At 39.8% G+C, this 18,754-nt stretch overlaps 1 protein-coding gene across 2 annotated transcripts; it reads right to left on the reverse strand.

Moving 5' to 3' along the window:
- Nucleotides 1-4,519: 4,519 nt before the first annotated feature.
- Nucleotides 4,520-15,823, reverse strand: LOC103383992 (low-density lipoprotein receptor-like). 2 transcript variants are annotated; one of them, XM_025058860.1, is made up of 19 exons: nt 15,308-15,823; nt 14,540-14,707; nt 12,339-12,464; nt 11,962-12,084; nt 11,219-11,596; nt 11,010-11,132; nt 10,799-10,921; nt 10,591-10,713; nt 10,345-10,473; nt 9,862-10,033; nt 9,539-9,766; nt 9,309-9,427; nt 9,089-9,228; nt 8,247-8,388; nt 7,970-8,122; nt 7,692-7,880; nt 7,345-7,419; nt 7,097-7,257; nt 4,520-7,008 (listed from the first exon to the last, which is right to left on the reverse strand). In XM_025058860.1, the coding sequence occupies exons 2-19, from the start codon at nt 14,664-14,666 to the stop codon at nt 6,970-6,972; spliced, it is 2,670 nt and encodes an 889-aa protein (XP_024914628.1). In that variant the 5' UTR covers nt 14,667-14,707; nt 15,308-15,823; the 3' UTR covers nt 4,520-6,969. The 2 variants fall into 2 exon arrangements, with proteins under 2 accessions (XP_024914628.1, XP_008315569.1); XM_008317347.3 differs by lacking the exon at nt 15,308-15,823 and having other exon boundaries at nt 14,540-14,769.
- Nucleotides 15,824-18,754: the final 2,931 nt, after the last annotated feature.

Genomic DNA, 18,754 nt, shown 5'->3' on the forward strand with positions numbered 1-18,754 from the left:
TCACTGTGTCACAATATGTTAACACAATAGCAGCTACAAATAGTCACTTCCACAGCACCAACAACTACATGTTTGTGACTGCTCACTATCAACAGTAATACAAAGTAGTGGTTTCTTCAGTGCTAATGCTAACACCACAATGAATTATGGGACATCTGTACTTTTTCTTTAGTTCAGATAAAGACAACAGTCACTGGATACTTTATTCAACCACACAATAATACTCTGGAAACACAAGTTGAACTCACCTGGCCTCAAACTTGCCAATCCTGGTGGAAGCTGTGGTCACTCCCATGGCCTCCTGCCCACCTACAACACAGACACAATTACGAGGTCCCAATACAGTCAGACCCAGTCTTTGTACAAACTCAGAGAGTTCACTACAGCTCTCTATTTGTAAAAAAAAAGAGAGTATTTGTATGAAAGGTAAATTACCCCGTTAATGTGTTTATAAAGATCCATAATCTCAGAAAATCAACAATTGGAGCTCCTCTACCTGGACCACAACTGCTACCACAACGGCTTCAACTTATACCAATGTTGGCTACAATTTAACATAGGAAGCTTAAGTTTTACCTTTTGTGTTTTTGAACACAAGCTAGCATGTTAACTTACCGACAAAAAGTTTACCTAACGCATTAGTGTCGATAAAAATGACTAAACACCACATAAACACATCCATTATTGATCATAATCGATAAAAGTTTGTTTGTGATCAGGTTATCTTTCCTCTCGTGACTTCCATACACACTCGAAGACGACTAAATGTTTGTTTGGTAAACGAGATCAACATTTCCGGTTTACATTCAATGCCGTCTCTTGCTTTGCATGCGCAAACTATCGAGAGGAAATGACAACAATTTAAAGGTCCGTAAATGTGTGCGGAAAGAAATAAAATAGATAAATGACGACATTAACAAAAAACAACAAGGTTGTGGTATCAGTACAGACAACTCAGAAGAAATTATATTTAACCTGAACGAAAAGCAGATAATTCAACAAATGGAATTGCGTGCAATAACAGAAAATCATCTCCAAAGTTTAATTCTTACATTTCGGTTTTTCAAACATTTGTCTTTACCGGACGAACCATCTGCCTTGAGTGTTCATAGAAATGAAAACGCTGGACCGCAGCACTAAACACACGCCAGCAGGTTAACTTACCACCAAAAAAGGTTTTTCGAGAAAAAACTAATGCACTAGTGTAAATAAATGGCTGAACATCACATAAAACTACTCCATTATGTAGTTTAAACGTAAAAAGTTTGTTTGTATCAAGTTATCTTCCCCTCGTGACATCCGCACACACTAGACGACGACCAACTGTTTGTTGGAAAAACCAGAGCGCGCCTTTCCCGTATAATTTAAAAGCTCTTGCTACGCATGCGCGAACCAGGGAGAGGAAATGACGTAAATGTCATCATTAATGTGAAAGAATTTGTATACCAGTGTGCACAAATAAATAAAAAATAAAGTAAAAACAGAAATAAATACAGATATACATATCTGTATTTATCTGAACATATGAGAAGTTTCTTAATAACATTTTAGATTTTTAATCACATCCATCCACTAGGTAATGCAAATTCTATACATTGAATTTTTAATTTGCGTGTGATTAACTCCATGACATAAACAACACAAATTAAACTAGTGAATGTATTAATGATAAATTAGAAAACACAGTGAGTGAGAGTTCCAGCCCTAATTTGCCTACTTTTAATTTTTTTGTTCCCCCACTTTTTCCTCTTTCCTACCCTTCTGTTATACCCCTCCTCTGGCTAAGTGGTTGAGGAAGCAGACTTGGGTCCGAAAGGCTTGGGGAGTTCACCAGCTGCTGAGGTGCACTGAGCTCCCTGGGTGCTTAAAGCTGCCACCTGTTCACTTTGGGTTCGTTGTATCCCTGTGGTACAATGACAATACAGAACATAAAAAACAAACAAAACAGAGGTCATTTTGTTGTTTGTGCTGTGTCACAATGACAAATAATTCACTTTTAAATGCTGAGAAACTTTTTTTTTTCAAAACGGGGTCTGTGCAAACAAACGACAGTGTGAACTGACAGAACAGTAAATCGCACGTATTTAGACTAAAGCTTTAAACCATTTCAAAAATGCTAGAGAACTTATTCATCATTTTGTCAGGAGAATGACAATTGTGTACTGCCGTCTGTCACACACTGCTCAAGACCTCTGTCGTAGGAAGTGAGCCTATACTGTCAGGGTCAAATAAGTTGAGCTCAGTGTGGTGGATCACAGGGAAAGTGATAGGTTTTTAGTGATGTGATGCTTTGAATGATAGCGTGGACATTGATATGCTACACCCAACGGTGATGCTTATGACTTTCACCGCTGCTTGGATGTAAAATTCGATCCCTCTCCATTTACAGATTATTAAATTTTAACAGCTTTTGTTTTAAAATACAAGTTTCAGGTGAGTCCAGAGGCTGTGGCCTGCGTAGCTTGTTTGGCCCTCATGTTGCCAGGGAGAGACCAAACAGACATTTGCTGTAACCTTATCATAAGTACATGTTTGTCCTGACAGGGGAATATCTATCCTCCATCCACACATTTCACCCCTACTACTCCTACGATGTAGCTTTTCGAGGACACTCCTCTTTGCTTACGACTCAGTGGTGTGAGATGGAACTCCACCCTACAGACAGCAGCTGACCAATAGAAGACAGCAATTTGTAAGTGAATAGTGAATAAAGATGAAGATGTGGATGACAAAGAACATACCTACGGCAGGTGTCATCTGTCACCCGGCCTCAGGTGTATCTGCCTATTGTCTCCTGGGTACAACCTATTACCACACACCGATACTGAGCCTTGTTTGTACAGCAACGTGTCAACAGTGAGGCTGATTCTCTTGACTCCCAGTTACAAATGCATTTCCACTCTAGGTGTCATGAGTGGTTAAAATCATCAATTTACGACCTTAGGTTTTAGAAAAAAATCTAGAAAAATCATGTGGTTTTATATCGGAGTTGACATTGCCGGGTGTGGAGTCGTCAACTGTGGAATGTGAGTTGTTGTTCCTGACAGTCAGCATACCACAGGTGTGTGTGTGTGTTCTGTGATGTCACACAGTTTCACAAAGGTTATCATATTGACTGGAAGTCCTTAAATAAATGTTTCAAAGACAACTGTGCCATTGTTGCTTCGGTAAATGTACTTGTACTGCATTACATACAGTACATATATTCCAAAGGTAGCGTAGAATCTACTGGCATGTCAGAAAGGTTTTGTTGGGATAGAATGTTCGAGCCACATGAAACCCACACAGATACAAGTTTCACTGTGACTAGACCATGAACCTGACAGTTTTGACAACTTTGTGACCATTTTTAACTGATTTATTTTAAAGGAGTGTCTCTTGTGTCTCTTAGTTACAGTATGCAGTATCTGAGTCCAGTTTAAACAGCATCACAACAGCAGTTTCTGCGTCAGGGGTCTGAGAATCTTCCCTTCTTTAATCTGCAGAGCCATTATTGGACATGAATTATGGAGGAGGTTTATTAGGTTACAGCAGGATGTCAGATTATTTAACTGAGCAGTAATACCTCATCATGAGCTTTCAAACTTTACGACCTCATAAATTATTTCATTGTTTGAAATAAGTTGTATTCAACCTTTGAATGCAAGAGAAACAACATTATTTATCTGTAAAGCATAGATTTTGGTTTGTGTACCTTCTAGTAGAGGTATCAGTTATTCAAATGTTTAAAAGTTGCAAAGAATAACCTTAACCTTAAGGGTAAGAACCAGCAAGACTACCTCTTATGCCTGACTTACAATAACCTATAATATCTATTTTCAGTGCATGGTGTTAGAGAAGGGAGAGTAAAGCTTTATTGACTATGAATAGAACTAAACTGTGACTAAAGAGGTGAAACCAGAAAGTCTGTAAAATAACAGGAAGAAGGTTTAAAACCTGGATATCCTGTAATCTCTGAACGCAGATCTGGTTCCAAACAGAGGCACAGAGTGAGAACAAGAGTCTGTTGGCAATTACTCATGTATTAGACAGCATTACTGGTTTGGTTGTGTCTATTAGGTTGAGCAGAAATAGTAACCTTGTCTCCCAGTAACAGACAAATAAAAATGGTTTCATAGACACCAACAATAACCAGTGTAGCTGGAGGAGAGTTGAAAAGACACAACCATCAGTTACACAAATGACAGGTAACTGTCGTAGAGTGGCAGTAGTTGAACATAAAACGTGAAGTAGATTCTACCATAGTAACCACAGATAATAATGCTAATCACCCTCATCATGAATGTACTTTTTAGTTCATTCCACTCAGCTGTAAATGAATCTGTTTGTAACAGTGCTCTGTTCACACAATCTCTACAGACTCAACTTTCCTGGCCTTGAACACAGCAAATGGATTGTAAAGCAATGAGGCTAATGAAACACAGTCAACAAATGGTCTGTTTTCCATACGTAGCAAATTATGTGACATCTCCAATTTAATCTAACTTTTATAAAATTGAAAAAATGATCAAAGACAAAATGTATTAATTTTTTATATTAAAAAAAGACAATGAATGAACAAAGCTGTGTGCAGGCTGCTGCGCGTACACGTTACAAATGCGTACAACTAAATTGTGCATCGTGAAGACTGAACAATGCACAGGACTCCTGTGCAAAATAAATTATTTCATTTATGTTTATTTACAACGATCAGTTTGGTCAAGACAGTTTTGCTCACATTACCACAAATAAATTAAAAATAATTATTTAAAAATGCACATACACATCAAATCTTCATAAAACTTTACAAACACAAAAAGGCATCAAAGAATATTGCTTTGGAGTGTTCAAATATTTACCTGTGAAATATTTACAGAGCTATGTACATCAGGTGGGTTCACGATCACAATACAGTAGCTACAATCACATTTGATCACTTCAACTACCTTCATTTAAAGGTTCTTCATTTGAACGACTTCAGTTAACTTCATTCATCTTACAAACCACCGTGACCTGCAAACTTAAATATCTTCAAGGCACTGTTTTATGTGTGATTGTCATTAAAAAGAGAAGAGAATGGATGACTGTAGATAAACTGGTCTATCCAGAAGAATGGGAGAAAAATGCTGTCAAGCTTCAGGGTTAAAGCACTACCAAAGAAAATTGACTAAAAGTCAGAAAAGTCAAAAGGCATTTCCTGTGTGTAGTACATTCAACAGACTCCACCCAACAACTGAATGTGGTGAGTGTAAAGGTCAGGCTTTTCAAGTCAAAGTTATTTTGGAGTGTGATTCATTCACTCGCCGACAACATCATCAGGTACAGTCCAACCTGTTCTACAGCTGAAGCTGTTGACTGTGGATCTCACGTCTGACTATTGCCATCTGAATGTACAGCAAAACATAACATCACCAGTGTTTCTCATTTCAACACAAAACTCCAAAAAAAATCTTTCCCCCCTGTAAACATAGTTCCTGATTAGTTAAGTCTTACATGTTGTACCTTTGATGTTGAAGTCGAAACATTCAATCACGACCAGTTGAGCATCAGATTGTGACATCTCATTTAAATGTCTTTGAGCATGGTGTTGACACTGATAAAATGTCCTTTTTTGACCTGAGCCATATCCAAGGTTAAGACACATGGGTCTAACAGCACCCAGAAAGTTTTTTGGGAGGGGGGGGGGGGTAAAAACACTAAGCTGAATGCAGATGTCAGTGGCTAAAGGCTTTGCTAGTTTAAGATGAGAGGTAAGCAGTCACTCCAACACATCACAATATTCAGAACAGAAACATCTTTGAATGCACAGAACATCAATCTTTGATTAAAAACACAAGCGGTGCCAATCCTGTCAGCTCTTACCAGGAGGCTGAGGCTGAGGGGCTAAGGCTCGCTACAACTGAAAAATAAATAGATGGAACTTTACTACATTTAAATCTGACTAACAATGAACATCCACAACAGTTCTGTTACTTCCATGTTCAACCAGCTGTTCAGGTTTAAGGTAATTGTGCAATAGGTGTGAGTGATCAACCCAACAACCTACCTACCTACTTAACCATGGTCAGTTCTTCTTGACCAGAATGGCTTTTTCCAGCAGTATAAAACATCATGTCACAACGCAACAGTTCTCAAGAACTAGTTTCTTGAAAGCAGTGGATCAAAAGACAGAGGGTGACACTAGCATCTACGGACGGTTCAAGTGAGGAATGGGCTCAGGAAAAGTTTCCTGGGAAGCTAAGTCAGCTCAGCTTGGCCTCCTCACAAGCAACAGAGTGCAGTACCATGTTTTCAACACTCATTTACATTAACCATGTTACATTTAGAGAGGCGCTGTTTGCTCACCATAAAACGCTCTCTTAAAGAGAGAGAGAGGAGGAGGCAACAGTGGTTTCATTAAATCACGGTTATATTCTAGAAAAAAAATAAGTGAGGAAGCCTGACTTCACTTGGCCTCTGCTCGAAAACACCACTGAATCAGTACCATGAACATCACTCCCACTGAGCACTAAGACTGCTCTGAAGGTAGAGAGTCCAACAGAGTCCTAGCAGGACAAACAAAATGTAGTGGATGATAAAGTCTTGTCATAATCTGAGGTGATAATCTGGAGATTGTATAAACCTTTTCTTAGTGAACAGAATGCTACGGTAGAAAAGGTAACAGTAACTTTCATACAGCCTGTTATGAGGATCATAACCTTGCATTAACCCTTCATTTTAAATCCTTTTTCTAGTTGCACTATATTTTAACAGTCAAAAAGATATATATATATATATACACACACACACATATATATATATATATATATTTATATATATATATATATTTTACACCTTTTACACGTTCATCATCACAGTGCTAAGGTCAGAAACATACACCATAGAATGAGGTCAGTGAGGCAACAAGAAGCAGCGGCAGCAACAGCAGGATAAAGAAAAGTGAAAAGAATGCCCTTCATTAAAGCTATGGATCTGTTCTACATCCTGGGATCAAGGACTGTCCATGTCCTCCATGCTCAACATCTGCCTCTGAAAAACCCCAAACAGAATCAGCGGTAAATATATTTGTTATTATCGACATACAATAACTGACAAAGTTTGATTAGAGCAAGGCTACCTGAGGATAAAGATAGCCGTCGGAGCTGTTCCTGCCGATGTGCACCTCTTCCTCCGTGGTTTTCTGGTACACAGGATTGTCAAAGAAGATGGTGTTGGCGCTCTTCATACGCCATTGTCTCCACAGACACACCGATACGGAGCCCAGCAAGGCAATGACCACTGCAGAGAATGATAGGAGCCGTTAGCTCCACTGTCTGACTGAAACAACAGATTAGGATTTGCAGACATCTTGGAAATACAACTCACTGATTGGCAGCACAGCATAGAGAGCGACGGGGTGGGAGGGCGGGGCCTCTGTAGGCACTGCTGCCAGTCTGTCACCTGAAAAATGAAATGAATCGACGTACATATTGTAGATGAATTGTGGAAAACTGTCAAGTTAAATACATAAACTGGCCTTAAATTTATAAAATAATGATCACCAAGAAGAATTAGCAAAAACTGTTTTTTTTTTTTTTGAAGATCCATCTATAACACATGACCAGAACTAGAGAAATGTATTTATTATATTTCAGGTCATTTTGCTACCACTGATGTTTTCAGACTTACTCTAGATAAAGAAGAAACATTTAATAAATACATCTTTTGTTTACCTTGAGCAGAGGCAGCAGGCTGTTCTGGCTTCTCTGTGGCCACCACCTGTTTGGTAGATGCCAGTTTGTTGTCTGGTCTAACGGTGGTTGTAGTTGTGGTGGCAGGAACGAGCCGTGGAGGTGTAGTCGGCTTTGGTTTGTCTGTAGATGGGAGCGAAGCATCACCATCGTCTTTCTCAGGAGGGACAGCTGTATGTGTTGGGAAAAAAACGTTCAGGTTCCTGTACTTGTACTCCTGTATTTAATTTAATGTTACCTAGTTAAAGTCAAACATTCACCTGTCACACATGTCCTCATGTCCAGGCCCATGCTCATGTGGTCTGGACAGGCACAGGTGTACTTTGGAGAATGCTCATTGATCTGAGGGGCCGGGAGGCACAGGAACTCACAGCCTCCATTCACTGTGCTGCCTTCACTGCACCAGTTTGGATCTTTGTAGCAGAAAAGCACAATGAACATCAAAATGTACACAATGGCCTATATACATATATATACATATATATATATATTATAGTAATGTGCTTGTAATTCAGAGAAGAAGAAATGTGTCAGTACTGTTGGGCTGCTTGAGGTCGTGGTACAGGATAATGTCCTCTGGATGGTCCAGATCCACAGCCAGCTCAGTGATCTGGTTTCCTGTCAAACGGTTGGCACTGTAAACAGCACCTTTGGCTGCGTCTATCCAGAAAACTCTCTCCTGTGAAATAGAAAAAATACCCATCACTTACTAATTATGTCAACGACTGCCCAAATCACAGAGAAAGTATTGACAACTGCAAATTCAGACAAGTCCATGTTTAATACAGCAGTTGATCTACTCTTGTAATTTTACTGTAGGACTCTTTAGGTTTTAGTTTGGATCATTTAAAAACCAGGAGTGTTAAAAATAGCCCAGTGCAGGAGGTCCTCGGTTTACAACGTCCTCGACCTACAGCGGTTTGTGGTTACGTCATTATCTCCCATACATTTATGAAGAAAGTCTTGTTCCATAGTTTCAAGTGTACAGTTGTACTGCCATACAGTACATTGGATTGTGCTACATCCGCTTTCTTTCATTTGAGTTGTTTTTTTGAGGAACTTTTTGCCCTTCATTATGGCTCCCAGGTGTAAGTCAGACTCTTCTGATGTCCTAGATTATGATGTCACCACTGTGTTAGCGTAGGTGACTGACATTAGTACTGATGTACAGTATGTGAGTTCAGACTTGAGTCGAGGACCCTGTATATTTGATCTACATTTGCAATTTTGCACATGGGCCACTTCAGGCTTTCACTGATTTTGTTTGGGTAAAGGTAGTTACTGGGCCACGTCTGCATCCTGCCTAGATACTAATGTAAACCTGAAGCACCTCCAGCACCCCCTATGTTCACAGGGAGTGAAGTGAGATTTAAACTCACCTCAAAGACAGTCAGGGAGAGTGGGTGGGAAAGTTTGTCACTGTTTAAAATGATAGTGTGTCGTGTCCCTCCGTTAACATCGATGCTGGACAGTGTGTGCAACTTGGAGTCCACCCAGTACAGACGCTGGTTGACAATGTCTGTGGATGGAAGCAGGTTATTGATTAGTTAACATAGCTGTATGTTTACAAGACTGTGAGTGGTACCCAGTGATGCTTACCCAGGGTTATGCCACTGGGCCACACAATGTTATCTTCAACCAGAATCACACGATCTGCTCCATTCAAGCCACTCTTCTCTATCTTAGCCTGCTGCCCCCAGTCTGTCCAGTACATGAAGCTGAAGGACACAGGACAACACAAACCATCAGGATAATAACGATCTGTAGATAATCATCAACCTCAGCTGAGACTACAGGATGTTAGTCACCCGCACACAGAAGTCACTTACTTATTGACTGGGTCCACGGTGATCGCTCTTGGCTTTTCGAGGTTTTCGGAGATGAGGGTTTTCCTCTTGCTGCCATCGGTGGTGGCCACAGAGATGGTTTTCAAAACGTTATCTGTCCAGTAGATGTTTTTTTGGATCCAGTCGACTGCAATGCCTTCGGGGGCTTCAATTCCACTTCCAATAACCACGGAGTGCTGAGAGGAGTTACTGGCCACATCAATGTTGGACCTGGATGAGCAGAGAAACACAGGATTTTCATCATCTTTTACATTTTTCAAAACCAAAATATTTAAAACTTAAAACATAAAAAATGCCTTTCTCACCTGTAGATTGTTTTCAGGGACAGATCAGACCAGAAGATTGTCCTTTCCAGCATGTCCATGTCCAACGCCACTGCATTTTTCAGCAGTGAGATCACCTGAGCGTACTCACTGCGGTCTATTGTCAGTTTCCTCACCTCGTGTCTGTTGGTAAAGTACAACGTAGGCACGGCGCCTGGGAGACAGAGAGGTGATTACAATATTTGATTTGCATAAATACAAATACGGCGCCTGGGAGACAGAGAGGTGATTTGATTTGCATAAATACAAAATGTTAAGTAATGCGTGGAGGACTGAGTGAGTGGAGAGAGGAGACTCATGTCAAGAGCAAAGAGATAAAGACAAAGACAATTGGCTGCGGTGTGTTTACTGGTGTGACGAGAAAAAAGAAAGACGGCGCTACATTTTATGATTTTTTTAAGACATGATACACTTGTCCAACACATGGCCTGGTGCTGAGAGAATATAAAAAAAACTTTTTTTTACCTAATTCAGCCTTGCAGGTTTTGGTCGCAGGGTCGATTTGGTAGCCATTTTTGCAGTCACACTTGTAGCTTCCTGGTAGGTTTATGCAGATTTGACTGCAAGTGTCTGGTTGAGAACATTCATCGATGTCTGCAGTGAACAAACACCAGTTCAGGTACGCAGCATTTAACAAACTGTGAACATCAAGTACTTTAAGTCTTCTCTTCATGTACATACTGTAGTACAGACACTAAACCTTCCTCTCACCTTCACACGTTTTCATATCTGAGTTCAGGCTGAGCCCAGAAGGACAGGAACAGTTGTAGCCAACCTTCAGATCGGTGCAGATATGGGAGCAGCCGCCGTTTCCTGTCAGACACTCGTTGTTTCCTGTGCACACATTGACACACATTGATTTCACATGATGATCAAAAACCACGAACAGCGAAAACAATGCCTGATGTTTTTCTCTTACCACACTTTTCCACAGGCTCGTCAGAGGAGTCCACGCAGTCTCTCTTTGTGTCACACACCTTGTCCATGCTGACACACTCTCCGCTGCTACATTTAAACATGGTCGGACCTTCACATACGATGTCTGAGAAGATAGAACTGACGTCAAACTCAAATCTCCAGTTGGGATTTCGTTAACTGTGGGCTGCAGCGTCTGTGGTTATAAAAGTCACCTGTGTCGCAGCCAATCTCATCACTAAGATCCTTGCAGTCAGACTTTTTGTCACATTGTCGGCTGCCATGGATACACGTGCCATCATTACACTGAAACTCATCTAGACGGCATGCAGTGAAATCTGGACAAAGGAGACAGATCTGCGTCATTGTGGGACAGTGATTGGGTGTCAGTACTTGGTCACCAACAAAAAAAACAACAACTTACTGCAGTTGACCTCGTCTGATCCATCCAGACAGTCCACACCTCTGTCACACCTCCAGCTGCTGTGGATGCATTCTCCGTTAGCACACTGAAACTCGTGATCTCTACAGCTGGCTGTCGTGTTTTTAGGCCGCTTGCCCTCGCAATTCTGCGACCACTCGTCAGATCCATCTGCACAGTCCTCGTCTCCGTCGCAGCGCCACAGAGCCGGGACACATACGGAGTTGTTGCACTGGAATGATTGTGGGTTGCAGGTGGGCTTAGGGCAGGAGGCCTCGTCTGAACCGTCGGAGCAGTCGTTGTCACGGTCACAGAGGTAGGTTCTGGATACACATTGTCCATTGGCGCACTGAAACTCATCAGAGCTGCACTGTTTGGCTTCTGTGGTGAGACAGGATAAATGACAGGAGTTCATGTGAGTGTTAGTGCAATCTGACCTCATCTATTCATATGACACATATCATTAAAAGCACTGTTTGACAGCACAAGCTGATGAGGAGCTACAGTTCAACCTTAAGGTTGAGGTTCCATTATTAGCCTAGAGACACATTTTTCCTGGTTTGCACAGACATACTGCGTAAAAAGAATGTGAATACAAGAAGTAAATGAAATTGCGATTGTGCTGCAAATTAGAAACTATTAATTGGTGTTTGTGTGAATTCCAAACTTATATATATATATATATATTTATATATGAACTGGGTGAACTCGTATCTATGCAGATTTCTGAGTGCGTCTTTCTTTACCACAGTTTGTCTCATCAGCTCCGTTGTCACAATCAGCTTTCCCGTCACAATGCCAGCCTCCTGGGATGCACTGGTTCCGAGGGAGGCCACAGTTGAACTCTGACTCCCTACAAGTTTTGGATTCTGTGAACAGAGAGATTTTGTATATATTAAGGACATAAAATTCACCATCCTTACTAATGTAATGTCTTATTGACGTACTGTTGAAAAGCTGCTAATTTCTGTCCCAAACATTAGAAACAACCAGTCAAAGAAATAGCAAATTATTTGATTCAATATTTTTTCTAGTTCAGTCCTAAATAAAACAGCTCATTATTCAAGAAAACAACTCTGTTTCCTCCTAATGTTGTACAATGATTAAAGAGAAAACAACCTACCACAGGCTGCAGGCAGCTCGTCAGTTCCATCACCACAATCGTCTGTTCCGTCACAGATCCACCTCTGGGTAATGCACCTCTTATTTCCACATGTAAACTGAGACGAGCTGCATGTGAACGCTGCACCTGTCAGCCAATAAAAACAGTGAATGAGTTCCTCCACAGCAGCAGGCTCACTTCCAGATAGCATCACATCCTTTAAATTTATCAGCGAGGGCAATAAACATTTTGCCGCCTGTGTCATATTAACGTGAATTATCGACATCCTTTGGAGTTAATGTTCAACTGAGCAGCAGGACAACGGATCGTGGCCAGATAAATGACACACCTTGTACAAACCTGGTTTGCTTCACTAAACTGACTAAATTCCGCAACCAACAATGTGTGTCGTTAGAAGCTTGGAAGAACTGAGTGTTAATGAGAAGTGAAACCCTGTGAAACAGTGTGAAATTTGTGATGATAAAATGTAAAAAAAAGTTTGTGAACCTCTGGAACCAATCAGCTCTTTACTACAGAACGGAAACATAGCTACGATATTTTTCATGCGAGTGAAAATGGCATCAGAACTCTGTTCTAGGTTGTACAGCCTCACCACAACTCAGGGCAAAGATGGAATCGACATCAAACGTAGAGTGTAAGCACTACGGACCAACCAAGGTCTATCTACCCACATCTCTTCTGCCTCCTGTCTCTCTTGTGTACTCCTACTCCTAGAGTACTTCCTTAAATTACAATGACATGGGAGGAGTTGCAGTCACACTGCTAGTTGCTGATTGGTCCCAGAGAGACTAACCGAAGAACCTCACCAGCCTCACCACTACCACAGTAAACCAAGGAAGTTAGTCAGCCTTTCCGCTAAATGTAAAAAAAGACACATTTTTACAGGATTACGTGTCTATTTATGGGGGACGGGAGGTGGGGGAGAAACCAAAGGCTATGTAAAACAGTGCTTTTACTATTCATTCATCTCCACCTTCATTCATGGAGAGTTTGTACAGTTCAGTGACTTAAAGCCACTTCTAGAGAACTATATGACATGTGTGTATTTGACAATTAAAAGTGCATTTTCAAAGACCTATTTAAAGACTATTTTCAACAGTGTTCCTACAGACAGAAACTAAATCCCCAGGAAGCTGTTAGTCCTCACAGCTGAACCTGACAACCCGTGGCAGCGAGTACTACTGTACCTCAAACACACAACATACGGCAGTCCCTCATTAAAACACTTCATGTCAACAGACCATAAATGTGGTCACATGGGACAATGATCTCCAGCAATGCTTCTCTGTCCTGTTTTATGGCACATGCATGTGATACGCCCCCCCCCCCATCTCCCCCCACCCACAAGGCTTGACAGAATGATGTGTTTATTGACTCAAACATGTGACATGCAGTTAATAACACAACCCTGATGTTTGACCACCTGGCACTAANCACGGGGGGCGGGGGGCGGGGGGGTGGGAGTGGACTTGGCATGGGAGAATCACCTGTCACCACAGAAGCACACAACTCCTGGCATTGTCTTCCAAAACGCCTTTTAAATTTAAATTTGGGAGTCATCGACTCCTCGTCCTCTGTCAGTTGACAGAATTTCATTTAACTATTTTCAGTAAATTGGGCTTTACTTTAGGGTTAAGTATCACCGGTCCAAGACAAGCGTGTGGTAGTATATCAATGGAAACAGATGGATCCACCACAGAGAAACCTGAAACTTCTTCCCACTGATTTACAATTAAAGGGAAAAAAATGTTGCTACACAAAAATGCAGATTTTCCTGTATCCCAGGGAATCCAGGGAGGATTCCTCGGGGTTTGCCCCACCCACTGTTTGACATCTGTTTGACAACCACTTCCTTCTGCCTCTATCCTCTGATTTCCCCACCCGATAAACAAGCATGGGTGTAAAATCCCATTATGGCCTAATACTGTGAACAAGTCCGTGATATTGTCATCACTGTTACCTGTGACTGGAGCATTATACAGTATATTTCAAGACATATCATATCATAGATCATATATCAAGTCATATATTTTAATGTTATCAATGGTTTTTATTATATGATTCACAATATTTAATGCTTTTTTTCATTAAAAAACAAAATTCACCCATTAAAACATTATTTTAAATACAGTGTATGAATAATAAAAACTTGATCTGTAGTACAGTTTGAATGAAACTGTAGTAGCATGTCAGAGTCTTACCGGCTGGAGAACCATGAATCAGCATCAGCAGGCAGCACAACGTGGACAGTGTTGTTAGTGTCGTCCGCATCCCAAACATCCTCCGTCCCTCTTTACTGGATCTGGATGTATTCTCTGTTTCCTTCATAAACCGCCGGTTGTAGACGGCAGCGGAGTCTTGGCTTCAGCCTACGGAGTCAAGCAGAGGATGTCAGCCACGAAATTAAAGTGGCCGAGTCATTTTCTACTTGCCCGGCGGGGGGCGGGGCTAGAGCAGTGGTGTGATGTTCAAAAATGGAATGGGCATCACAGGGGGAGGAGTCAATAATGCTGCCGTTAGTGCGCGGGTAGTTTCTTGAGAAATAAAACTAAATAAATATCTGAAGAAACTGCACTATCGTTTTGAGGATGTTTGTACGCGTGACGAACACTTCTGCAGAGCAACAGAAAGTGAAAGGGAAAAGTTAACTGTCCAACAGTTATAGTTTAGGATGAGAGTTGGAGTTAGGGTTCGATTTGGCTCCTAGTCAGATCAGGTAATGAGCTCAGGCAGGTATTTCAGGAATGTTGAAAAAGCTGTTGGATTACATCTACTACGTCACACACACACACACAAAAAAAACGTTTGTGTGTGTGTGTGTGACGTGTATATATATATATATATATATAATTTAACTTCTTTAAATTAATGTAAAACAAATTATACAACACATCACATTGGTCTGTGTTGGTACACAGATGATAGAGTGAATACTACTATACACATACAGTATACTGAATATCTAATACCTGTGAATGAAACAGTAAATCAGGTTGTTTCATACCACTGATTTACTGCAGTAAAACTGTGATCGCAGGCTCATTCCTTGGGTTCTAAATGGAAACATTGAAGACAGATCTGGGCTGTGATGACGTGAAATCACATCATTTGTGATACAGTATAAACATAAACACACACAACAGATGAGTACAGTGTGATATTGTTGGACAAACAACAAGTTCCTGTTTAATCTTGTAACTGATGATCTTTATCTAACATCAACAACTAGCTGTGTGACCTCGAGATGACGGAGAAGTTTGATGTTAAGACAACAGCTCAGAATATCTCGAGGTTTTAAAGTCACTTCGTTCTCAACAGAAAAGTACACAGTGGTACACATTAGATGCCACCGCTCAATGAATGTAATCAATGTCAGATTTCAAAGGGGTTTGGAATGACACATTAAAAGGTAGAAATAATTAGCTAATATATATATATAAAGCCGAAAGGAAAAAAAGAGGAAGAAGAAGAATATATACGTATATATACATAAAAGTCACCAAAAGACAATTAAGGGTAGCTGAGAAATAACAAACAGCTTAAAGCCTGAGGGCCAAAGGCCATGTGTCATTTTTATACGTATGAGCATATGAAAGTAACTACTGTAGTCCAACGACTGACTGACTGACTGACTGGATCATGGACATGCCCACCACTGACCACTGAGTGACAGAAACAGCTTGTTATCTTAGAACAGCACATTGGTGTTTCAACTGTACACTGTGTGGTGTATACTTTTGAAAAGAAGAGAGGAGAATGTCAACTGCTACGTTTTTAGGCTAAAGCAGTTTTGTGGGGTTCTCAGTTCTTATGTTTACCTTTTTAACCAGGATTTTAGTTCAAACTCACAATAAGTTTAATATTACCACAGTTTACATAAGGATTTAACAGGAAACAGTAGTTTTTTTTAGATGCTCAAGATGCTCCCTCTCAGTGGTTAGAATGAGGTATTACATTGTCCTACAAAATAAGAGTCCCATTTTTGATTCCTTGTTCCATCACATATTGAAAGACTAAGTTTAACAAGCCAAAATTATATACAGTGTATATATGTGCATATATAGTGTTATATATTATATAGATATATATATCTATATCTATATATATCTATATATACATATAGACATAGATATACTGTAAATATAGTATTAGTCCCTTTGACCCACAATGGCAAAATTCACATCAACTTTCACTTTTACAGTGTTTTTTTTAATTACATCTCAAATTCTGGCAATTTTGACACAATACAACAGAGAGTTCTTCGTAGGTTAGTGGCAAAAACATTGATGCTTTGGTTCTATGCTCGTTTTAGTAACCTTACACAGGAGAAAAGAGTTCAGTGTTGAACTTACAAGAGTTGTACACACATGCATGGACATAATTAAAAAAAAAAAAACAATAACAGAAAAACCCTGTGCAAAATATCCAACCACATTCAGCCATCAGACATTGGTAAGCAGAGAGGAGTCATGGTCCTTCTGGTTCTCTGACTCGAAATCACAAACAGAACCCATGGTGGCTATAAACATCAAATCCTAAAATCTCTACGGTTTAAATCAGAAGCAAATAAAGGTACAGTACTGATTGATATACAAAACCTCACGATTCCGATGTCGACAACAACAGTTATGTACTGCTAATACTGGAGGTTTAACAGGTAGGTAGCAGCAATGAGCAAAGAGTTTGTATTTACACACTGGACCGCACTGGACAGTGAGCCAGAAGATTCTACTTACCCTCAGTCAAATACCTGCAGTGGGAGGTCACACCCTGCACCTATTTCGAACATTCAGTCTTATCACACATATGTGACGTATGCACACAAGGTGACCTCCCAGTGGCTCAAAGTCGTTACAACACAGCCACAAAGTTAAAATTTTCATTCTCACATCATCTCTGGGTTCATTAGAGGACAAATACACACGTCAGAAATGCTGTTTTTCACCAAGGACATTTTGGTCCAATAAAGACTTAGCTCTTCTACGATCTTATTATATTGAAGTCAGAACGTTCAAATAAAAACAAGATGAAAAAAAATCTCCACCAGTAAAAACCTACAATATATATATATATATATAATTTAACTTCTTTAAATTAATGTAAAACAAATTATACAACACATCACATTGGTCTGTGTTGGTACACAGATGATAGAGTGAATACTACTATACACATACAGTATACTGAATATCTAATACCTGTGAATGAAACAGTAAATCAGGTTGTTTCATACCACTGATTTACTGCAGTAAAACTGTGATCGCAGGCTCATTCCTTGGGTTCTAAATGGAAACATTGAAGACAGATCTGGGCTGTGATGACGTGAAATCACATCATTTGTGATACAGTATAAACATAAACACACACAACAGATGAGTACAGTGTGATATTGTTGGACAAACAACAAGTTCCTGTTTAATCTTGTAACTGATGATCTTTATCTAACATCAACAACTAGCTGTGTGACCTCGAGATGACGGAGAAGTTTGATGTTAAGACAACAGCTCAGAATATCTCGAGGTTTTAAAGTCACTTCGTTCTCAACAGAAAAGTACACAGTGGTACACATTAGATGCCACCGCTCAATGAATGTAATCAATGTCAGATTTCAAAGGGGTTTGGAATGACACATTAAAAGGTAGAAATAATTAGCTAATATATATATATAAAGCCGAAAGGAAAAAAAGAGGAAGAAGAAGAATATATACGTATATATACATAAAAGTCACCAAAAGACAATTTAGGGTAGCTGAGAAATAACAAACAGCTTAAAGCCTGAGGGCCAAATGCCATGTGTCATTTTTATACGTATGAGCATATGAAAGTAACTACTGTAGTCCAACGACTGACTGACTGACTGGATCATGGACATGCCCACCACTGACCACTGAGTGACAGAAACAGCTTGTTATCTTAGAACAGCACATTGGTGTTTCAACTGTACACTGTGTGGTGTATACTTTTGAAAAGAAGAGAGGAGAATGTCAACTGCTACGTTTTTAGGCTAAAGCAGTTTTGTGGGGTTCTCAGTTCTTATGTTTACCTTTTTAACCAGGATTTTAGTTCAAACTCACAATAAGTTTAATATTACCACAGTTTACATAAGGATTTAACAGGAAACAGTAGTTTTTTTTAGATGCTCAAGATGCTCCCTCTCAGTGGTTAGAATGAGGTATTACATTGTCCTACAAAATAAGAGTCCCATTTTTGATTCCTTGTTCCATCACATATTGAAAGACTAAGTTTAACAAGCCAAAATTATATACAGTGTATATATGTGCATATATAGTGTTATATATTATATAGATATATATATCTATATCTATATATATCTATATATACATATAGACATAGATATACTGTAAATATAGTATTAGTCCCTTTGACCCACAATGGCAAAATTCACATCAACTTTC

This window comes from Cynoglossus semilaevis, chromosome 9, assembly GCF_000523025.1.
Source record: "Cynoglossus semilaevis isolate Cse_v1.0 chromosome 9, Cse_v1.0, whole genome shotgun sequence".
Classification (NCBI taxonomy): domain Eukaryota; kingdom Metazoa; phylum Chordata; class Actinopteri; order Pleuronectiformes; family Cynoglossidae; genus Cynoglossus; species Cynoglossus semilaevis.

Coding starts and splice junctions, on each gene's coding strand:
- LOC103383992 (XM_025058860.1), bottom strand. CDS start 14,666: ATGAAGGAAACAGAGAATACATCCAGATCCAGTAAAGAGGGACGGAGG. Junction 7,881..7,969: donor CATGAGGACATGTGTGACAG/GTGAATGTTTGA, acceptor CAACACATACAG/CTGTCCCTCCTGAGAAAGAC. Junction 7,258..7,344: donor CTATGCTGTGCTGCCAATCA/GTGAGTTGTATT, acceptor CATTCTCTGCAG/TGGTCATTGCCTTGCTGGGC.